At 37.8% G+C, this 20,632-nt stretch overlaps 1 protein-coding gene across 3 annotated transcripts; it reads right to left on the bottom strand.

Annotated features, from left to right (window-relative positions):
• Nucleotides 1–2,251: 2,251 nt before the first annotated feature.
• Nucleotides 2,252–13,151, bottom strand: Galk (N-acetylgalactosamine kinase). Of its 3 annotated transcripts, none has more exons than XM_066725013.1 (10): nucleotides 12,848–13,142; nucleotides 11,157–11,321; nucleotides 10,689–10,856; nucleotides 8,769–8,973; nucleotides 6,733–6,841; nucleotides 6,482–6,639; nucleotides 5,328–5,468; nucleotides 4,463–4,577; nucleotides 3,082–3,286; nucleotides 2,252–2,554 (listed from the first exon to the last, which is right to left on the bottom strand). In XM_066725013.1, exons 2-10 carry the CDS (start codon nucleotides 11,312–11,314, stop codon nucleotides 2,386–2,388), a joined length of 1,428 nt encoding a protein of 475 aa, XP_066581110.1. In that variant the 5' UTR covers nucleotides 11,315–11,321; nucleotides 12,848–13,142; the 3' UTR covers nucleotides 2,252–2,385. The 3 variants fall into 3 exon arrangements, with proteins under 3 accessions (XP_066581110.1, XP_066581111.1, XP_066581112.1); XM_066725014.1 differs by lacking the exon at nucleotides 12,848–13,142 and adding an exon at nucleotides 11,772–11,824; XM_066725015.1 differs by lacking the exon at nucleotides 8,769–8,973 and having other exon boundaries at nucleotides 10,694–10,856; nucleotides 12,848–13,151.
• Between the last annotated feature and the right edge of the window lie 7,481 nt (nucleotides 13,152–20,632).

Raw genomic sequence — 20,632 nt, forward strand, 5'->3', positions numbered from 1 at the left:
GTTTCTTTATATCTACTGGTTATTGATTGTCTCAGGTGTTGTTGGCAGCATGCAATTCAATCAGAGACCATTTGCTTCAAGTGACAATGAAACTTACTTTGTATTCCACTACAATGATCTTCTTATTCGTAACAATTAAGTAGTAATTGATACCTGTGTGTGCCAGAAAAAATTTTTCAGTAAAAATTACAGTCAACTTTTAGTAATCATGGGACGTACCGTCAATTGTTTGTTTATTTATGGATCTACAATTAGATTTTGCAGTGAATATTAGTGATTTTGTTCATTCTTTTACGGTATAATCTGATTGCAATCCGGTAAATAGTTTAACAATTGAGATGACATGTGTTCTGTGGTCACTATAAATCTCGCGGTAATTTTTACCTGGAAATTCTTTTCGTGTGCGATATACAATTTACATTATTTAATACCCAAGTTACGTTAGCTGCTGATATTTTTAAAGTTTTTAAATTTCTTTGCAAATTATAATACTATCTTTTTGGAAGTATGTGAAGGGCAAAAACTGTTGAGCAAGATTTTATACCACGGACCCAACAAGAAGTAGAAGCTATACATCCTTGATGGTTCAGAACTTTCGTAATGAAGTTCAGTGTTTGTTTTGTTCATTAAGGCAGGATTCATCAAGTTTTAGCATCGATTTCTGATAGCTCATACATTTTCGTAAATAAGACAAGTAGGTTGATTATAGTTGCTCGCAAAACTAATGTCTCGATGAGTACTTCACTTCATTCGTAGATAGTTTGGATAAAGTACGTCCTTGACTCATAAATGTCTATGTTTATAGAGTCAAAGCATGCTCCCTAAAAGCTCCCATAACGAAATATCAGTACTTCGGTAAGGCATCCCATTAAACGTATAACGTACATGATCTAAAACTGTGAGCAAGTGTTTGTGCTTACAATCTATGCAGATGCAGCTTCTGAAAGTGCAGGTGAGGTTGAAGTTACAATCTTCATTCCCTTTTCTTTTTCGCGTATGGTACAGTTGTACGAATACATGTTTTAATTATAGGAAAATACATATCTTGACCTAAATTAATTATCAAGTAACCAAAATACCTTTTACTGATCAGTCTCTCTCTCTCTCTCTCTCTCATGTCAGCATCGAATAATTAGATAATCTATTTACGAACTATTTAACCCTTAGCTGTTAAAGAATAAGGGTCTTTAGGTACAGCTCCGTAGCGTAATTTAATTACCAGGCTTTTGATGAGCTTAAGCGCATGAACAGTTTATGTCTCAGTATCGTTGGCCCCTCTTAGTTTTGATCCTACCCGGATCTCTACTTGGTGTTCTCCGGCTGTACCATGTGGCTCAGCACTGAGCTCATCTTTATTAAAATTTCTAAACTGCTGTTACAGGCCAAGCAATCGGGAATGAAGAATCTCGTCGGAATTCAATGAAACCTTTTTCTAGCTTCGCTATATAATTATGCATTTTAATTTAAATTGGGCAGCAATCCAAAGTCGGTGCATAATTAACTATGCAAAATTCCTGCAATTCTTGTGAAAGCTGGCACCACCGACCACATAAATAGTTCTTCGGTATGAAATTTATTGACGTGAATAAAAGACGTTGAAAAATCAATATCACAGTTGGACTGATAGCGGTAGGAGCGGTGACCTTCCGCTCTCAGAAAAACGCTAATATTTAAGAAAAAGCTGCAGACTCACCAAAAAAAGTTCACTGTCATTCAGGTAATCGGCCAATGTGACTCCCATTATTACACCCGCATGGCCCTTGCATGGATGAGCATTTTTCGCTAATGTTAAATCGATAAGCCTAATATGCTTCTTTCTTGTAAGACGTGTGCGCGTAAGAACCGTAATGATGAAAGCATCATACTTTTGGAAAACTTATTCCTTAATAAAAGAATCGAGCAAAAACATTGAAGGCTTTTGGAATATCAACTTAAGAATTTCTTTTTTGATGAGTGAAATTCTTCATGACGGCTTGTGCTTTGAATTTTACTTGTGTGGGTCCGCATATAATCGCGTAGGATTGCGAAGAATTTCGTTAGTTATCTAATCAATTTTGGACGTTGTTGTAAAAACGCATTGCGAGAAGAGTACTTTTTTCATAGCGAAGATATAGTTTTTCCAATGATTTCTATATATTCTTGTATTAACTTACCTAGTCGTTCTGTTAATTTTAGAACTGGAAGAAATAAAAAAAAAAAAAAAATTAATTTAGAAAGAAAAATTGGAGATTTAATAGAACCGATAGTTTATTGTTTATATATCTACATGAAAATAAGTATGGAAAAGTACAGTAGTAGAGATCTGAAGTATTAATACATTACAGATGGCGATTGTATTCACTCTTTACGCATAGGAGCTAATAATATTATTTTTGTTCCTAGGAACTAAATTATGTAGACTATGGCTCCTTCTTTCGGCTCAGTTTGGAATACTAGTTTTTTTGGGTCTACCTCGTTCTCCGTTTGGTTTTGGTATATTATATCGTTTCTTAATGTGTCTACAAATTGAGAAACTTTATCCTTAGGGACAATGGCCACTACGCAACCGCCCCACCTGCGTATAAAAAAAGAAATATACGTAACTTGAAACGAAAAGTAGTTAAAGATATTATTTTACACGATTGTCCACTCCTTTTTCCTTTGAATGGCAGGGAATATGCTGCGTTAGCTGCTAAACTTATAGCGCATTTAGCACCACCATCAATTAGGCTTTCCATTTCCTTTAAATGAAATTATGGTCATGTCCATTTTGCGCATCAGGGTATATATTTAGGTTATATGGATCGTGAGTGCAGTTAAACGACTACTTTGGGAAATGTTCTTTGCAAGATGCGAATTCAAGGGACTAGAGGATAACACTTAATGGAACTTTTTTATTTGAATTTTAAAAGGAAAAGAATTCTATGGTATTATAGGTTTTCCTATATCGAGCTTTGAAAGTTGAGTAGGTTCAATGGAAAGAAGCGTGGAAAATCGCTATGGCAACTGTTCATTTGGAAAAAGTCTGTTGTTACGAAGGGAAGTTTTGCTGGTCGTGTTGTGGAATTTGCTCCCTTATAGGCTCATATGGCGTTCACTTACCCCGCTCCTGTAAGCCTAGCACCAAGTGCACCACAATTCATGGCCCTATCGACTAGCGCATCGACTCTCGGGTGGCTACACTCGTACAATTTGTGGAGGCTGGCATGGCTCTTTGACATCAGATTACCCAGCTGGAGAAGCTTTTCCTGTTCCATTATATTCTTGTCTTCGTTAACACGTCTAAACGCTTCTACCCTGCTTGCTTCTGGAATAATTTTCAGCCAAACGAAAAAAAATATCTCTCTTATTAGAAATGATCATGCCACATTTTGTAATTACGTTTACACAACATAGTCAATATTTTTAATGAAAAAAATTCATGAAATATTGAAACAATATATATAACTACCGAAAAGTTTCCTTAAATATTCAAATTTTAATAAATTTTTTCCACAGTTATTTTAAACGTAAATCAATAATTTTTATTTTACGAAATAATATTTATTGTTTTAGGGTAAACGTGTAATGTGAAAGTTGTTGATGTGTATATTTACTTGATAAGAATTTTTTTATTGAATGGCATTTATCTCCAGTAATGAGTACTTAACGCGTCGATCAGTTTATTAAAACAATATTTTGAGTGCATCAGCAGCGAAAAATACATACTAGAAAAGTAACAACGGAGAAGAGAGAAGATCGAAAGGAATCACAGTATAGCTTGTGTGTGTTGCTACTACTAACATTTCTGTTACCTCTCCTTGCGGTAATAAATTCTAGACGAACCACTAGTCAGCTGAAATCGATATACTACCACCAAGAAAATTTATACCTTCGTAAAACAATTTATGTGCGTGATTGATTAGCAATACCATCCTCTCAACGTGGTCAATATAATACGTATTCGATGAAAAGCAATCGTGGCAACAAAAATTACGTTTGAAGTATGCTAAATATTATTTAAACTCTTCCGTGGTACCCATTGTATACACATGTTTTAAGAGATAAGAAAATTTAAGTTGAGCTTAACTACAAACAATCTACACACAGTGAATAGTTTTTACGTAGCAAAAACATGAACGCGAGAGACTTGGAAAAATGTTTCATACAAAAATGTTTGTGGCCACAATAAGTTTCTTATTATTATGTCACCTTATTTCAGTCGAATTGCGTAAAACCTTACGTAAGCTGTGTTTCATACACTACTTTATTCTTTAGCAAAAGAGAGTTCTTTATGCTGCTTTTGCTTTTAGATAGGGTCATAAATATCCTTTACTTTGCAAATAAATCGTTCCTAACTACGGTAAAACTTGATTTTTCTATCGTGTATGGAAATACTGGCACTTTCAAAGTTCTATTTAGCTAGAAGATCATGTAGATGGAAATGTGCAAGTAGTATCGAATCGATCATGTAACACGAAAATTGGCCCTTCTAACAGCTTACCTTGAAACACGTGCAGGGATCTCTGTCGAAGCTTGAATGTTTGCGAAGCATTAAAGGGAACAACGAGTGAAGTCCTTTTTAAATGTTCGTACGTCGTGTCGAGAATCTTACATATCTATAAATGAAAACGTATCATTTTTAAGGATTTCACAGAGCTTACTATTGTTTTAAGGGGATGCATTGCGCGTCGAAAAAGTACTTCCAAATTATCTTCTACAATTTTAAAAATTTGAATATTTTCATAGGGACCAAATTGACTCGTATTGATCTGCTTAATTAACGTAAAGGCTTATTTTTTGGATTAGAAAAAAAAAATTTGTATCAGATATTAATAATAATATTTTATTTCCCATCAGCAATTTAGAAAAAGGGAGCCTTTACGACGCTGCACCAAACTTCAACGAGTAATTTGAGATCAAGAAGAAGCAAATATTCCCATAAATATAGAAGATTTTTTGGAAATACTATTGTAGCGCAACAAGGAAAAATGTGCAAATTTGCCCTTGTTGCGCTACAATAGTATTACCAAAAAATCTTCTACATTTGTGGGAATATTTGCTTCTTCTTGGTCTCAAATTACTCATTGAAGTTTGGCGCAACGTCGTAAAGCCTCCCTTTTTTGAAATTATTGGTGGAAAATAAAATTTTATTATTAATATCCGATAAAAAAAATTTTTGTATTTAATCCAAAAAATAATCCCGTACGTTAATTAAGCAGATCAATACGAGCCAATTTGGTCTCTATGAAAATATTCAAATTTTTAAAATTGTAGAAGATAATTTGGAAGTACTTTTTCGACGCGCAATGCATCCCCTTAATTCTTTTATTATTTTGAAACAGTTTTGCAATTATTCGAATACTTGCCTCGTCAATTGTATAAGGCTCCTCGTGTAATTCTGATATTACAATGGAAACCATTTCATCCAAGCTGGCTTCCAATCTCTCCTGGACATCGATTAGTTTCTGCACCACTTCCCAATCTTTGTTCTTCTTCTTCGCTATCATCTGCGTAAAAGCGACGGGACTAAAAAAGCTGAATCGATTTTCGAGACAAATGATTCAATTTCCTATAACTTAAATCACTACAGGAGTAATGAGTGTCATCCATGAGGCTTATGTTTACGTCAGTCTCAATAGAATAATTTTTTATACTGCTTAGCAGTAGTCAAATACCAAATGGGGTAAATCAATACTTTATTACTAATCAGATTCTGATTTGACATATTTGACATGAATTGGATTTATTGTGAAATTCTCTCGTCTAAGTAATTAATCTTCAGAATTATCAATCAAAGCCAGATCTTGATACTTGATGTACAGTTTAATAATGATAGCTCTTATTAGTCTTATCAAAGTTGGATGGCTGATCCAGATCTTATAAGGCGGATTTGGCATCGTTTTAGTCGAAGGTATAAATCGACCAAATTTAGGTTATATTGACCTAGTAATATAAAACTGCCATTAAATTATAAAACTTCTTGTAAGTACCAGATTTAAAAAAACTCATTAGGCACTTTTTGTTCAAGCATAAAATTAGATAGAAATGACACTCTTTCTAATTTTCAAGATAAGTTTAGTATTTGATCCAACGTGTATAAGCGAATTAATTTAGCCACCTCTTCACGCAACATACGTTCATTCGTTAGATAAACTAGAAAGGCACTCGACTAATTAACTAATGAACACCTCTAAAACTAGTCAAGTATTCAGTTAAATACATGTCTGATCTTTTGCTCCTAAGACTGTTGTTAAGTTGTTAACTATAGATAACGGAATGAGTTTTCAGGTTATTTACTATCTCACTATGCAAATCGTTAAATATTAACTTGAAATTGATGAAAAAGAAAGATTTCGTTTGAAAATATGATTTTAAATTTGCAAATGGAATATAACTTCGTAAGTTGAACGCATCAATTTAATTGTTATGCTATCCCAATGTAAAGATTAAAACTCCCTATGGCAAGTTTGTATCGTTTGCTCTAATTGATCCATAAATAGTTATTAGATTAAGTACGTACCTTTGCTGCAAGTCGGCATTCTGCTACCCTCAGGTTATAATCAGCAGTTGCTGCTTTGTTATGAGTAGCAAGACTATGTGCTATTACGAATACTGTACTATCTGGCAGAGTGATATCAGTTCCTCTTAGGGGATTGAACTCTATTAGCTTAGCAGAACCTGAAATCATGTTCAACATGACAAAATCAAAGCGCAAGTGTATATTTCAATGAAAGGAAAACAAAGGCTTTTAATAAGCCAGAAAAGCATTACCTGCTTTTCCTAGAAATGCTATTGCTTGATCCATTCCACCACCCTGAGTACCTATGTGCCTTTCGGCTCTGGCACTGATAGTAGCTAATTCTTCTTTCGACATATGAAACTAAAAGTCAAAGTTACGATTATGCGATTAAAAATTTGTTCTAAAATTAAACTCTTTATTAATTTGATTTAAACCTTATATATTACTATATGGACTTCAGTTTGTGCTACTTTCACATCATGTAATGGGTTGTCTAAGATCGAATTACTAGAAGAGCTGCTAGTCAGCTATTGCAGCATTGCTGTTGCTGATCAGTATTCGAGCCAAGCAAACAATGTCAGGGGTAAAAGAAGATCAATCTTTTTCGGGGCTGAGCAGCAACCCTCTAAAATTTTGCATGCAACTCCGTAGAGAATTACAAGACAAGTGGTTTTTTTTTGTAACGAATCCGGTTTTTTCGGTAAATCCTAGATTCCCTTTAAGACTTTAAGGCTTATAGGGATATAAAAATAACCTTGCTTTTTTTATCCCTCTGTCTTATATCTGTCCCACGTATCATATTGTACAATCCGCTACGATTATCCGAAGAACAGTTAAAAAGCTCTTTCCGAAAAAAAACTATTCCATCATCATAGCCCTTAAAAAAATAAAAGTTAAACGACGTTATTGGTGAAAATTAAAACAAATATGGGTAGTGCCAAAACATTGTATAGGTATACATATATAGTTTGGCATTTGTTCGTTCCCACAATAGCTTGCTTAATGGTGGAGAAAAGATCAAAAATTCCTTTGGCATTCCGTGGAAAGACACTAGTCGCATAACCCGGAGGGACGCTCATTGCCAGTGCTTGCCTAGTTATTGAAGAGAGACATTAGGACACAGAACTTTATTCATGGATCTTGGACAATCCCAGAAGAGATCAAGCGTCACCAAAGAAACCCCGAGCGAAGAAGCAAAGACCAGGAAGCAAATGCAAAATTTTCAAATATTCCATTAAAAGAAATAACTCTTATAGAAAAATATATAACGCCCGTAAGCTATAGGTCAATTTCATTCGACCATCTATTTTTTATTCATTTATTTATTGAAATCTGTATAGGAATAAACCTGACAGTGACTGATGTAAAGGGGTCCTCTTGAACCGTAGGACGAAAAAAGTTAAATTTGATGCGTGAATTAGATAAAATAAAATCTTGAAAGAAAGTTTTATGAATAGGAAGGCTTGGTGGGATTTCGTTAAGTAAGATGGAGCGTTTGCTAGCTAAAGCACAGTGCAAATGCATGCCGCGGTTGCAGCTGCATAGCCTTACAAATGACAGCATAAAAATAGGCTACTGGATTTAAATGGAGATAGAGCCAGAGAGTGCTACGTTTATTGATCCATTGTAATTTGCAGTTTTTTCCATTTTATTTGTAATTGTTGGTTTTGTAAAAAGTAACAATTTGAAACAAACTTACTGAAAGTCTATACGTAATATATATTGTAAGAAGGAATCTCCATCGTGCGATGAGAGTAACATTCCTCTTTACGTTCTTCTTGCTACGTTGTCTCTTAGTTCGCCAAGAGAATGTAGGATTATACGCTCTCTGGTAATTACGGGGGGATTTTATTTCCGAGAGAAGAAGAAAGTTTTACAAGCTGTTTTTATAGTTGCACTACAGGTCAAGTAGATTGCCCGCACGCTTCTCGCGCCCTTAACATATGCGCACATGCGATTGCTTAGTTTTAATGATAATTATCCAGAGAAGGATGGGATTGAGAACATTTTTAAATTACCTCGTATCCTTTAATTGTATAACAAAAATAACTCTTATATCGTTCCCAAGAGTATATATAGAATCTTTTAAACCAATAGCCCATAGAGAGAGAGAGAGAGAGAGAGAGAGTAATATACAAGGTTTTAAAATAATTGGATAGAATTAAAACAACCTCAATCGTGTGAAAAAGGCAATAACTGCGAAATTGCAGCATGTTTCTACGAAGTTTGAGTTTTCAATCTTAATTTATCAAAAAAATAAAATAACTGTTGAACAGCTTTTATTCACCTGGCTAGCGTGCATGATTGAAAGAACTGCAGCTGAGACGAGAGCGCTGGAGCTAGAGAGTCCGGAATTAGCAGGAATGTTACCCCATACTGCAGCCAGAATTCCCGATGGATCACGGTGCCCAGAGATCACCTCCAACGCACCTTTAACGCCGCATAGAAAATATTTGTGCCAAGCAGGTTGTCCCGTTTCACGAATGCATTCGCTAATAGAGATACAGCAATAAATTCAATTGTTACATATCCAAGTAAAGAATACTAACAAAATATGTTTTCATTGTAAACACTGCGGAATATTGGAAATTTATTGGGTGAATGTTATCCTTTGGGAGTATTTTCTTGAGAAAAATTAGATATATAATTTCAATTTATCCTAGCAGGTGAGATAAAGTAGTTTGCTCGGTAAGAGCAGCAAGAACTCGAATTGGACAAGCCTGAAAATCTACGGAGAGTCCCAGCTGCTACGAAACCTTTGGATTGTTACAAAGAAAAAGAATGGGAGAAGCGTGATGAAATGTACAATATAGGATAGTAGCAAGATTTGAAATGGTATATAAAGTTTGAAAATATCATATTAATATTTTTACCGGATTTTATCACTTTCTCACATGATCATAAGAATTTCAATAATATAATTGCTCAAAAATATCTACCGGTATGCATCTGACATATAAATCTTATAACATGTGATAATTTTCTTGAGAAGCAAAACTGAATCTAACATGTGTATCGTATACACAAAGTTGTATTAAGGCTGATACTCTAAGTCTCTAAATTACCTTATTATAAAATACGATGATACTTTTATTTTGGCATTTTAACAAAAAGTATCTCATGAATTTTCGTAGTTGCAAAAGTAACGCATTTGTATGGGGTTGATATAGATAGTCAGTATTGAGTAATCTTATATTGCTGTTCGCATGACGATGAGTAAGCTGATGGGAGTTAATGAAATTAAAGAGAGAGGTTTATCACTGTACTCTACTTTTTATTGCAAGCTCTTTAATCTAGCACGCGCGCACATTCGATAACGTGAAAGTACTTTGCCGGCAAATTAGTGAAATGTTAGAGGGGTCCCCAACCACTTTCGTCAAACTCCAGCTACGATGTAAATTTCTGTTGAAAAAACTGTCTGCTCACCGGCGTTTATTTATTTATTTTATTAGAAGTACATAAATATTTCCTCGCAAAAAGATTACGGTCTACATATAGGTATAGCGCGAAAACTCTACTTTATTTCGTTTTTGCAGCTTGTTTTTCGCTACCGTACAAGATTCCATCGTTGTAAAGCTGTGTATAGTTGCTTAATGACATTAATTAAGAATAAGCCGAGTAACGTGCGAGTAATTATTCTTTTTGAAGCCTTTTACAATGCATGGCCAATTTATGATATAATAGAAACGTGTTATAATTCGTCGTTCATAAATCAATTATAAGAAAGCTTCTGCATTTCTATGCCACGCGATAATTTGTATGTTTAATGGACAACCCAAGAGAAATCTCTTCTTGGTTTCGGTGATATACGCTATACTACAAATGAACTGTATCAATTACTCATTGTTTCGAAGGAACAATAGACTTTTCGAACAAACTGACTTGTCACCTATTTGTCAGATGCTTAATGCAAATTTGACCGGTAAGCCAATAAATTCTCAACACGACACTGGATCTTGTTTCCGGAAGTAGAGTGGTAGTACGACGCTCCAATTACTTTCATCCCCGAGAGAATATGTCGCATTAAATTTATACTCTTCGTAATTGTGTGTCATGAATTTTTTTAATCTATTTATTCCCTTTCCTTTTTTATTTATAATGAAACGTGCGATAAAAATGCAATTACGGATTAGAAAGAGAGTGCTGGTTAAAGAAGGACGATTAAGCGAAAGTTTATTAACAGGATTAAATGTTAATTTAGACCAACCTTACATCTCGTATGCTGCAATGAAAGTCTTCGTATTGTGGTTCGACGTTGGTAAGACGGATGTCGTCATCGTCTGACACAGACACTGCGATAAGAATATCCTGCTCAATGGCCATAGGACAGACGGCATACCCACAATAATCGATATGCTCTCCAATCAAGTTCACCCTGTAAAATAATACCATACCACAGATGGGAGTTTATCCATATCGATTTGTCAAGGCAAATAAAATTCACTACTATTTTATGATTGAGCACATATTTCATAGAGTACTCGAGCACTTTAAATATTGTTAGTTCCATATTTAATGTTTAGCCAACATCTGTTATATCGACTGCTTTAATCCTTTCAGATAAAAGTTAAATTTACATTAAAAAGTCTTCTCAAGTAAATAAAATTAATTAGGGTATGTATAACAACTTTAAATAAAAAGTACAAGACCTTAAGGGTTAAAATAATGGTCTCACCTCCCAGGCACTCTCGTGAAAAATGTGGGATCTTTGCCGAATTTTGTTTGAAAGTGACCTTCCAGGATCTTCAATCTTGGAAGGTTATCATCGGCCGTTAAGATCGGTACTGGATCCTTTGACCCATGACTGGACCTCCCATTGGTCTCTTTTGACATGTCTGTGCTATAGAAAGAATAGAAAGTAAATGTAACGTATAAGCCTTAAAATCTTTATTGGCATCGAGATAAGCTTTATTGGTTACCAACTCTTTATAACTAAGATTTACAAAAGATTGATGTTTAAAATGTTATCTCCGCAACGATGCGTTTGTTAATATTATATGAAAGCTATATAAGAAATTAATTTTCCAGTAAATGTCGGGTAAAATTGTGAAAATAAAAAAAAAAATACAACGAGAGAGTAATTACGAGTTTTATTAAAATTTTCAAACTTTTCATTCGTAAAATTAACTATGCTCTCCAAGCCTTTGTACGGTTGATAGAGAATGGTCAAAAGGGACCCACATATAAAAAATAGAGGGAAAATTTTATAGCGAATCTAATTGTTTATTATTTTTCTATACAACTTAATAATTTGAGCAAATCAAGAAGAGTTTCGAGAGATAATTTGAACCTTAGGGTAAATCATTAATAGCCCAGATGAAAATCGTAAACGAGGTCAGGTCCGTTAATGTAAGTACGTTGCTGCACGTGACGGTGGGGCTTGTTCTTTCGTATAATTTATGCTGAAGCAACAAAAGCTTAGCTTTAAAATCGACAATCCATATTCTGTTGTTAAATAATTCCAATTTTTTTATTATCAACACTTTTATTATGATATATAAAAATAATTACCTTTGTCTTAAAACTTTTTTATCGCGTTATCAAATTTATCAATACATACGTGATACGTTTTGTAAATAATATACACAACTCAGTAAAAATGTTACTGTCACGAGATATGAAATATTATTTCCGGAAAAATTTTAATCTGAATTTGATAGACATTGAAAGCACTAAAAATGCATTGAAAATAATAGGCACTTGTATTCAAGTTTTAATTAAAAATATTTCACCCACAACTGTTGACAGCATCAATATTTTCAGAAGTATATTTTGTCTCTCTAAAATTATTTCGTTAACTTGCGTCAAAATTTAAGTACTAATTAATTTAATATTAATTTTTCTAAATAGTAGTCTTAATATCAACAATACACAGCTTCATATTTTCAGTCTGCACAAATAATTTTATCATCGCGATAATTTTATTGTCTCGTTCTCCTTGTATTTATATTAAAGTTATCTCTTGGAGTACAATTTGATAAATTTGCAACGGTGATCGACACTGCATTATTATTTAAAAATAATCCTCTTATTGATGTTCCTCTATTTATTACTGTAATAATTTATCCGTACATACAATCTATTTCTTATAAAAATTGTTAAATTGTGTTTGAGGAAACTCAAATGTCCCGGTGCATTTCTAATGACGTAGTAGAACTTGAAGAATTCGACGCGGTATGGCGCACAAATTCAGGCAGGCACGATTTACGTTCGAAGCAGGAAGAGGCATAGGTTCAGTGATAAAACAGGTAATCGACATATCAATCGTTCGTATTCTCAGACAGATCGAAGCAAACTTTCAGATTTTAACAAAGCACATGGAAATGCATAGTGAAAATAGGATGTAAACAAATTGAAGACACTTACGTTTTCAAGTGCTCCTTGAAGTTAGTCAACTGAGCCACGCCACGTAGTGTCAAGCTTCATTAACGCGTCCAATTGGCTTTATCAATCCGTGACGTTTTTACAAGACGTGCTTCGATTTACACGTAGGCTCGACACGGTTATCGAGCTAAGCAAAATTGAAGAAGCTGCCACATGGGCCGCAAGCAACGCTGTCCACTGAAATATTGGTAAACTGGAAGTGGAACTACAATCTAAAGCCTATAAGCAGTAAATGTGCAAACACAGAACAACCCTCGGGTCATCCTATCTCTCTCTTTCCATACCGTTACGTATGTGTGCTGAGTTCTGTGATATATACTCTGTACACTCCAGGCTTGCATTTGCTTTTAATTTGATTGGTAATGCATTTTGCATATAAGGTAATAAATGAAAGTAGAAAAAGTGCTGTGCCCAGAATTTCATTTTTAGGTAAATTCTGCTTGAGTTTTAGCCAGCAAGAAAGTGAGCATCAGGATGCTGCTAAGGTTTTGAGTTTGACTGTACGAGAAAGATGGGTTGACCCGAAGCTTACTCTCTCTCTCTCTCTCTCTCAGTCGGTACTCGACATCTCATATACTCGCAGATTTCATGGTTTTATATCTTTCGGTGACATATTTGTATGCTTGTCGCTCAATAAGGCCATAAACAATTTCGAACGGTTCTTTTCTGTCCATCTATTACTTAGTAATAATTGGTGTATTAAAGAAACAAATTATTATTTATAATTAATATAAAATCTAATTATTATAAATGATTTGAAGAAACTCATTGAAATAGTTATTAATGCAAACAATTGTTTTTTTTTAATTATCAGCATTGTAAATTTTTTATTTGAAGAGCAATTATATTGTTAAGACAATTATTTGTAGACGTTGATGAAATGCTTTATTAGCGAATGATACGATGCATCCGTAATATCAGGTGTTGATTGCGTAGAAACTTATTAAGGATCGGTAAGGCAGATCTTAAATGAATCTAGTATTGGTAAAGTAGATTCCATGATCCTCAAAAAGGCTTAAGAGGCTTCCTTGTACCATTCAAAGCTAAGGTCCCATTTACCAGAATAAGCTTTCGCCAAAAGACTTTCCTAAATACTGACTAGATGTCTGTATCTTAAGTAATGAGAATGCAATAAAATTAAAAAAAATAATATACCTATATCAGAAAGTTTCCTATTGTAAAATTCTACACAAATAAGTGCTCCAAATACATAAATTTTTACACATATTTTTAACACGAAGCAACAAAAGATTTTGTTATTCAAATGAACAAGATACTATATACGCAATATTTGCATAATTTACACTCGATGAGTGAAATTTTGCTCGACGCGTAAATAGTATGTTAGTAAATAGGAAAAGCTGAAATTGTCGTTGAGTTACGCGAGTAAATGGTTGATTGTGTTTTCTTGCGTCGTCGTTTACTGTACTATAGTCGTTGTGTGTAGGGTATCCATCCCGAGTGGGGTAGACGTTAGTTTAATTCGTATTACTTTGCTCATAAATCCGTCGGGATTCGCGACCGTGGGGCGGCGATATAACGTGGCGTATAACTGAAAGTACATAAATACGTATATATATATACGCGTACATACGTTCGGTTCACGTCCAGAGGAGCCCCCACTCTGCATTCCAAGCGACAGCCAGAGCCAACCACCCCTTTGGAAGCCTTCTCGCTTCTTTATCCCCTGTTTTCCACTCTCTTTCTAAGAAAGGAGAGGGAGGGAGAGCGGGAGAGAGAGAGAGAGAGAGAGAGAGAGAGAGAGAGAGAGAGAGGAGAGAGTCAGTACTGCTCCGATTCTAGACAGTTTTTGCTGAAACATCGGGCCGTTGATCCGGCATTTTCCAGGCCGCTTGGTTTATCGCTCGGCTTGATCCCTCTGTTCGTACCGCGGTGTTACAAGCCCCTGCAATCGATGTTTTCATCCCATCTTCTTCCTTACCGGGCTCCGCCTACGTTCCCTCTCGACTGCGCCCCTCTCGCACCTCCGAGGACTCATCCTCCTCTCGTACATCAGGCTTTCCCTCTTTCTCCCTCGACCTTTCGAGATAACCGGCGCCATTTGTCTCTTCCCCGTGGCGGCGTAAAGCTACGCGCTGCTCGCTGCATCCACGCCATCCTGACCACGCGCACCGGCGGAGACTCCGAACGAGAACCCCCGTCAAGCAGCTTCGACTTTCGCCGGTGATGCGATTCCAAAGCAAACCAAACCAAACCCAACCTCGCTCCATCTTCAACCGCTCGATTCTGCCTTTTTCCAGTTCCACGTCCTCCCAGATCGCAGCTCCATGCATTTTCCCAATTTTAAACCTGAAATATACACACGCTTTTATAAACGTAAACCTTAAAATCGAGTCAGTTTTCAAACCTCTCCAACATTTTATCACCGCGAGACCTCAAAGCTATCTTACAACTGCGTATGGTAATGTATGGTAAATTGAGAATTTTTTAATGGACACTTTTAAAGGGAAGCGAAGTCTCTCGCGTGCGTTATGCGACTATTAAAATATTATTGTACGCTCTGAAAATATGCATTAGCTTGAAAAGCAAGTGGGCTGCTTTTAAATCTTGTTTGAGAGTGAGGTGCCAAGGGGCAGAGAATGGTTTTACCCCGGATCTCGAGCGCCACCCTTCGGCTACAGGATTCTGTTTCCTGGCCGCCGCGCAGGTTCGCGCGAATAAACACGCCGGGGACACGCGATCTGATATTCAATATCCTCGACTTTCACCCTGGGGAGTATTTGGCGAGCTAGATGGGACGAGCTGTATCCAGTTTTCTGCCAGTTTCAAACCTACCCGATAGTTTTTTTTTCCGCGTCGAGAGATGCAATACTCGTGAAAATCTAAGAGTTATTCGTGCGGTTAAGATTTTTCACTCTTTCGACAAATTCAACGACGACGATGAAATGGACGCTGAAGAGATGGGTAATTGAAAATTAATAGAGAATTATAAATCCGACAAGCGTGTTTTTCTCTGGTATAGTTATAATAATATATAATATAATTCAATTGGAATCCCTGGTATTACGAACCCAATTGCATTTTTCTATTATATCGTGAGTGGCCCTTTGGGAGGTGCTGAAAAGTTATTTGGACGTGCGGTAGCTGGGGATGCAACGTCCATTAGCTGGCTATCTCTAATGCAGCTTCTATTCGTACATGGCATTATAGGTTCAGTGACGTTTTGACACTCATCGATGCGTGACGACCGATACATTTTGCAGAGCTCGATTTATTTACGTCGACGGCACGGGTGAAATTTCGTAAGGTCGTAATTCATAGTTCCGCGAGGGTGGAAGAGGGAGCCATGGATAGTCGCGGAAGTGGACAGAGTGGGAGGGGACGGCAATACCGCAAGATCTGTGGCCTTGGTCGGAAGCGAACAGGGAGGAAGGTATAAATTGAATCGGGCCAGCGCATCCGGCGCGTAAAAGCAACTTCGCACGCCCTTTAAATCCCGGAGCCACGATTGGCGACAGATCGCTGCGCTAGACAACCATTGCCGGCCGGAAACTGACAATAATTTAGACGGGTCTATCTGACCGAGCTATCTAGTCACTGTAAACTGTCCGTTTCCCGTAAAGCTACACGACAATAGATTTCCCTTAATCATCGAAATTAATTGCCAACGATAAGACTCGAATGAATCATTGAAATTTGAAGAAGAGGAAGGGGGAGGGGGGGGGGGGGGTGATTCTATTTCGCGCAGACGAGTGGTGCACGCGTGAGAGATTAACGAGATTTGGCAAAGAGTGCGATATTGTGTGTTTTGCTACGTATATAAGATTATGTGAAATAATAGCTGGGACCCCCGTGCACTGGTTTCGCCATAGAGCTAAGGCACGATTCATGTCGGAAACAGTATGTAAGCTCCGCGAGCCCAAAGTGGAAAGTTTCGAGTAAAAGTACAAGAGAAGCAGAGTAATTGTAACTGCTTTTAGATTTAATGAAGTATCCAAATAATAGCTGTTACGTGACCAACCTACTAAGCGAACTTATCCAGGTTGTCGCTTCGCCAAGCCATAACAGTGCTTTTCAAGTATTTAGGTTGCTGCGAACCATGTCCGAGCTATGCTATCTCGTTGTTACAGTATCCAAAGAATTTCAAGCTATCCGCATATATAAACTCCACGGACATAAGAATTGCGTGTCGCAAATGCAAGCGTATCGCTCTTGGATTGTTACATGAACCTTTGGCACGCCACGCTTTTCTTTTATTCCAGATTCCTCAAGTATTTACAAAAGTAGCCAGCCGAATACCTTCTCGTGTTTAACGATTCTAGTTAACTCTCCCATTAGCGCACGAATATTCGCGGCGAACAAATGAAACGGCAAAAAGGCCAAACAAATGTTTCAGCCTTTCACGAGAATACCGACCAAAGTCACGAGAAATCACCGCGAAAATATTTTTACCTACTCGTACAAACACTCGTTGACTTCGGTGCATACGTAAGTTGGAAAATAAAAGAAAGACGACGATTAAAGTTAAATAGAAGATCCGTGTCGATATTTGCAGGATATAATGGACGGGTACCCGTGAATGCTAAAGTGGGTTGTAGCTCCATGAATTTCTGGGACATATTCATCCGGACATTTATCGGACACGGTGGTCCATGGGACTCGAATCAAATATTCGTATCCCGGTCGGGACGACCTGTGGCTAGCGTCCTGGCTTAGATACACCGAGCTTAGGTCTGCCTTGGTTTGGTTTAGGACCCTCACGGAGGCGATACGTCAATGTCATAATGGGGGTCATAAATCCGGCTCGCACGCGCCTAAACCTCACTCGTGACGACCGCATGCGAACCACGGTCCGCAACGGTCCATAATCCTGCCGCCGAATCTCTTGCTAGAAACGCCTGAGAGCTCCAACTTACATTAGTTTGCACGCTGACTTCGCAAGATAATACACACCCGATCCATCATGAATGGGGCTATAACTCAAACATGACCCGAATCTGCAATGCCTCGCATTATTAGTCCTCTCGTCCAAGCGCTTCATTAACTAACTATGTGTTTATTTACCATATCATATATAGATATATACATTGTTTCTACATATAAGAGACGTATAGTAGTACAGTTCTTTGGAAAAAAGCTTCCGGACAGAACAGTACAATGACGTACCATGCACTAGTGGAATAAGGGAGGGTTGTTAACGGGTATCTCTCCTGGCTTTCATAAGGAATTACTATATAGGTGGGTAACCCGATTCTTGGAATAAAATACGATATGGTCTTCTTTGCAATCAGCAAGAATGGCTACTGGCCGGAGAACTGGAGAAGTAGCATTGATGGCTAAGTAAGTGTAAGTGGTGGCAGTAACCTGAAAGTTATCGCGCGGCCAACAGGGTCATAACGTGCAAAGCGCGTAGAGTGCAGGTTACCGGTCGAAGGGACGACATCCTGCTAGCATGTTATAGCTACTAAGGCTTGTTTACACTACCGACGTCCACTACCGCGTATCCTATCAACGGACCGTATAGCAGGTGATAGCGACGCTGTAAAATCGTTGACAGTTAACACACTCACGACGCCACATAATTACGCTAACTTTACTACGACCACCATTGCACCGTAACGCGCAGTTATTGATTCTGGCCTCTCGGGATCGATAAACTCTTGGAGCACTTAAGCTAATACGACTGGCTCCATAAATTAACCAATAAAATGCAATATTGGATATTTATTTACTCTTTTCGCAATCTAGCTGGAGGACATATTTTTACGGCTGTCCTTACGGAAGGTAGCGCGCGTTAACCTACACGAGGATAGTTGAGCTCGTGCTGATTTTAATGTCCCGAGGGACGTAACTGCGTCACTTTTCTCGCCGGCTCGCTGACCATTACGTTCGTTTTCACCCTCGTTTCCCGGATCGCGTCTCATGCCGCACCTCGGCCATAGTCTTCTCTATATATAATACCGCAGAAATACGCTTCACTTTTTATAGCCGACACTCGATAGGCCCGATGTGTTGTTGTTTCCCCTCGTGGAAGGCTCGTCATCGGATTTAAGTATCATATCGGTCTTAATGACCAAGACTCGATCTGACCTTTACGAGATCATACAGTCGAGTTTTATGATTCGAGAATATTTTGCTAAACATATTCCTTGGTTATATAGTTATTGCTTTAGTCAACATCGAATGCCAATAAATTTTTGCCTTCTCGTTCGCTAGCTGTGTTATTTATTATCTACATCGGACTGTGTTTACATTGGCGTGGGTCTATCAATGTTTACGCTTGTTGCTTTCCTGCTCAATAAGTAATAAGAATCTGCGATTGCATGTGCTCTGTACGTCCAGTATTCATCACTAACGTCCATATATCCGCATCTGTTTTTGCCCAAGTCCATTACCACTGTATAAGGGTACTCAACGTCACACGAGATATGTAGTCACTGACAGATGCATAGAATTTTTCTTCGTGCCTTCCAAGGTACCACGACGTGGGTAACGGATGCTATGATTTCCCAGGGGTCATGGGCTAACCGTATATTTTCATACGGATGCTCGGTAAATGTTTATCACACTCCTATACTACAAGCTTATAACTAGCTGATATCAAAATTTACATTAACGAGAATATTCCAGCGAATCTTTATGGAATTTCTTTGTTTGCCAGTTAAATCTATCCCACATAAATAGTTTTCATTCACGGAACATTGGACATGGCTATTGAGGAACGGTACGGGAGAATTTTGTAGTTGTACCATTAGTGGATACAATCTCATTGTTGGAATGAAATGGTCGTGAGGATATATTGGCAACGTTTCTGTTGACAGACCGCTGGATTACGTGCTCCACTCATTTCTCTCGTATCGGTTTCTCTGTGGGACTGTGGTAAGTGGGATAATGGTGGAACCTGGCCGAGAACTTTGATACCGACAGACTCAAATGGTTGCAGTAGGTTCTATTCCCGAGAACCAATTTCCGAGAAAGCAACGTTCGTGTGCTTTTTGGTTTGATACTGCTACGGAAACTGCTCTCTCGAAGGTAGTAAAACAAGTGCGAGCAATTGTAATGTATCCAATTCTTACACTCTGATGCAAAGAGACTAAATATTAATGAAAACAGAGAGAGAGAGAGAGAGAGAGAAGGAGGGAGAGTATTTAAAAGTCGTGTTATACTTGCTTGAAAATCGCCACGGGTAGGTAAATAATACCACATGGATTCTCGGAGGTATATCGGACGGTCGGTCAATACGAGCACCGAAAGTCTCTGCATTGGAATATCCAGCAAACAGTTCTATTTAGTATTCCCTCGGTGCGTCTACACGAATTGTAGCGATCAGCGATAAGAGTATACATATATAGCTTGTGGGCGTTCCTTGTCGAAACTATGAAGGAAAATCGCGAGGAATAATAGACGGGGCAATATTCGTGAAAAATGAAATACCGTAGGTAGGAATATAAGAAGATACGAGGGGGTTGAAATGGGGTAGAGGAAGAATTAGCGCAAGCGTGTTGAAGCTGGCGTGGTGGAATTCTGCAGCGTTGGACGATCGGCTCCGGGTCAATGCGGGTATCCGGAAGCTTTGTGGGGGTTGGTTGTGGGGAATCGCGGCATCTTGCCGAAGACGACGACACTTGCTGGTCGCCAGGAGCAACGTAGCAACAATCCCGTTTAGTACTCTCGGCGTGTCTGCGTGGGGTGAGGCGATGAGGTGAGGTGGGGGATTCAAGTCTGTGCAGTTGGGTGACGAGGAGTAAGGGATGGGAGGGGAGGGGGGGGGGCCGGGGTTGGAGAGGGCGCAGATACGGGAGGCTG

This window comes from Prorops nasuta, unplaced genomic scaffold, assembly GCF_024137725.1.
Source record: "Prorops nasuta isolate Cenicafe-Biocafe unplaced genomic scaffold, Cenicafe_Pnas_1.2 PNAS00003, whole genome shotgun sequence".
NCBI classification, from domain to species: Eukaryota; Metazoa; Arthropoda; class Insecta; order Hymenoptera; family Bethylidae; genus Prorops; species Prorops nasuta.

Excerpts from the sequence above, each read along its gene's own strand:
- Galk (XM_066725013.1), bottom strand. The coding sequence starts at position 11,314 with ATGTCAAAAGAGACCAATGGGAGGTCCAGTCATGGGTCAAAGGATCCA. Across the intron at positions 4,578-5,327 it reads AGCCTTATACAATTGACGAG|ATATGTAAGATTCTCGACAC; the intron begins GCAAGTATTCGA and ends TTTCATTTATAG. Across the intron at positions 2,555-3,081 it reads GCTAGGCTTACAGGAGCGGG|GTGGGGCGGTTGCGTAGTGG; the intron begins GTAAGTGAACGC and ends TTTTATACGCAG.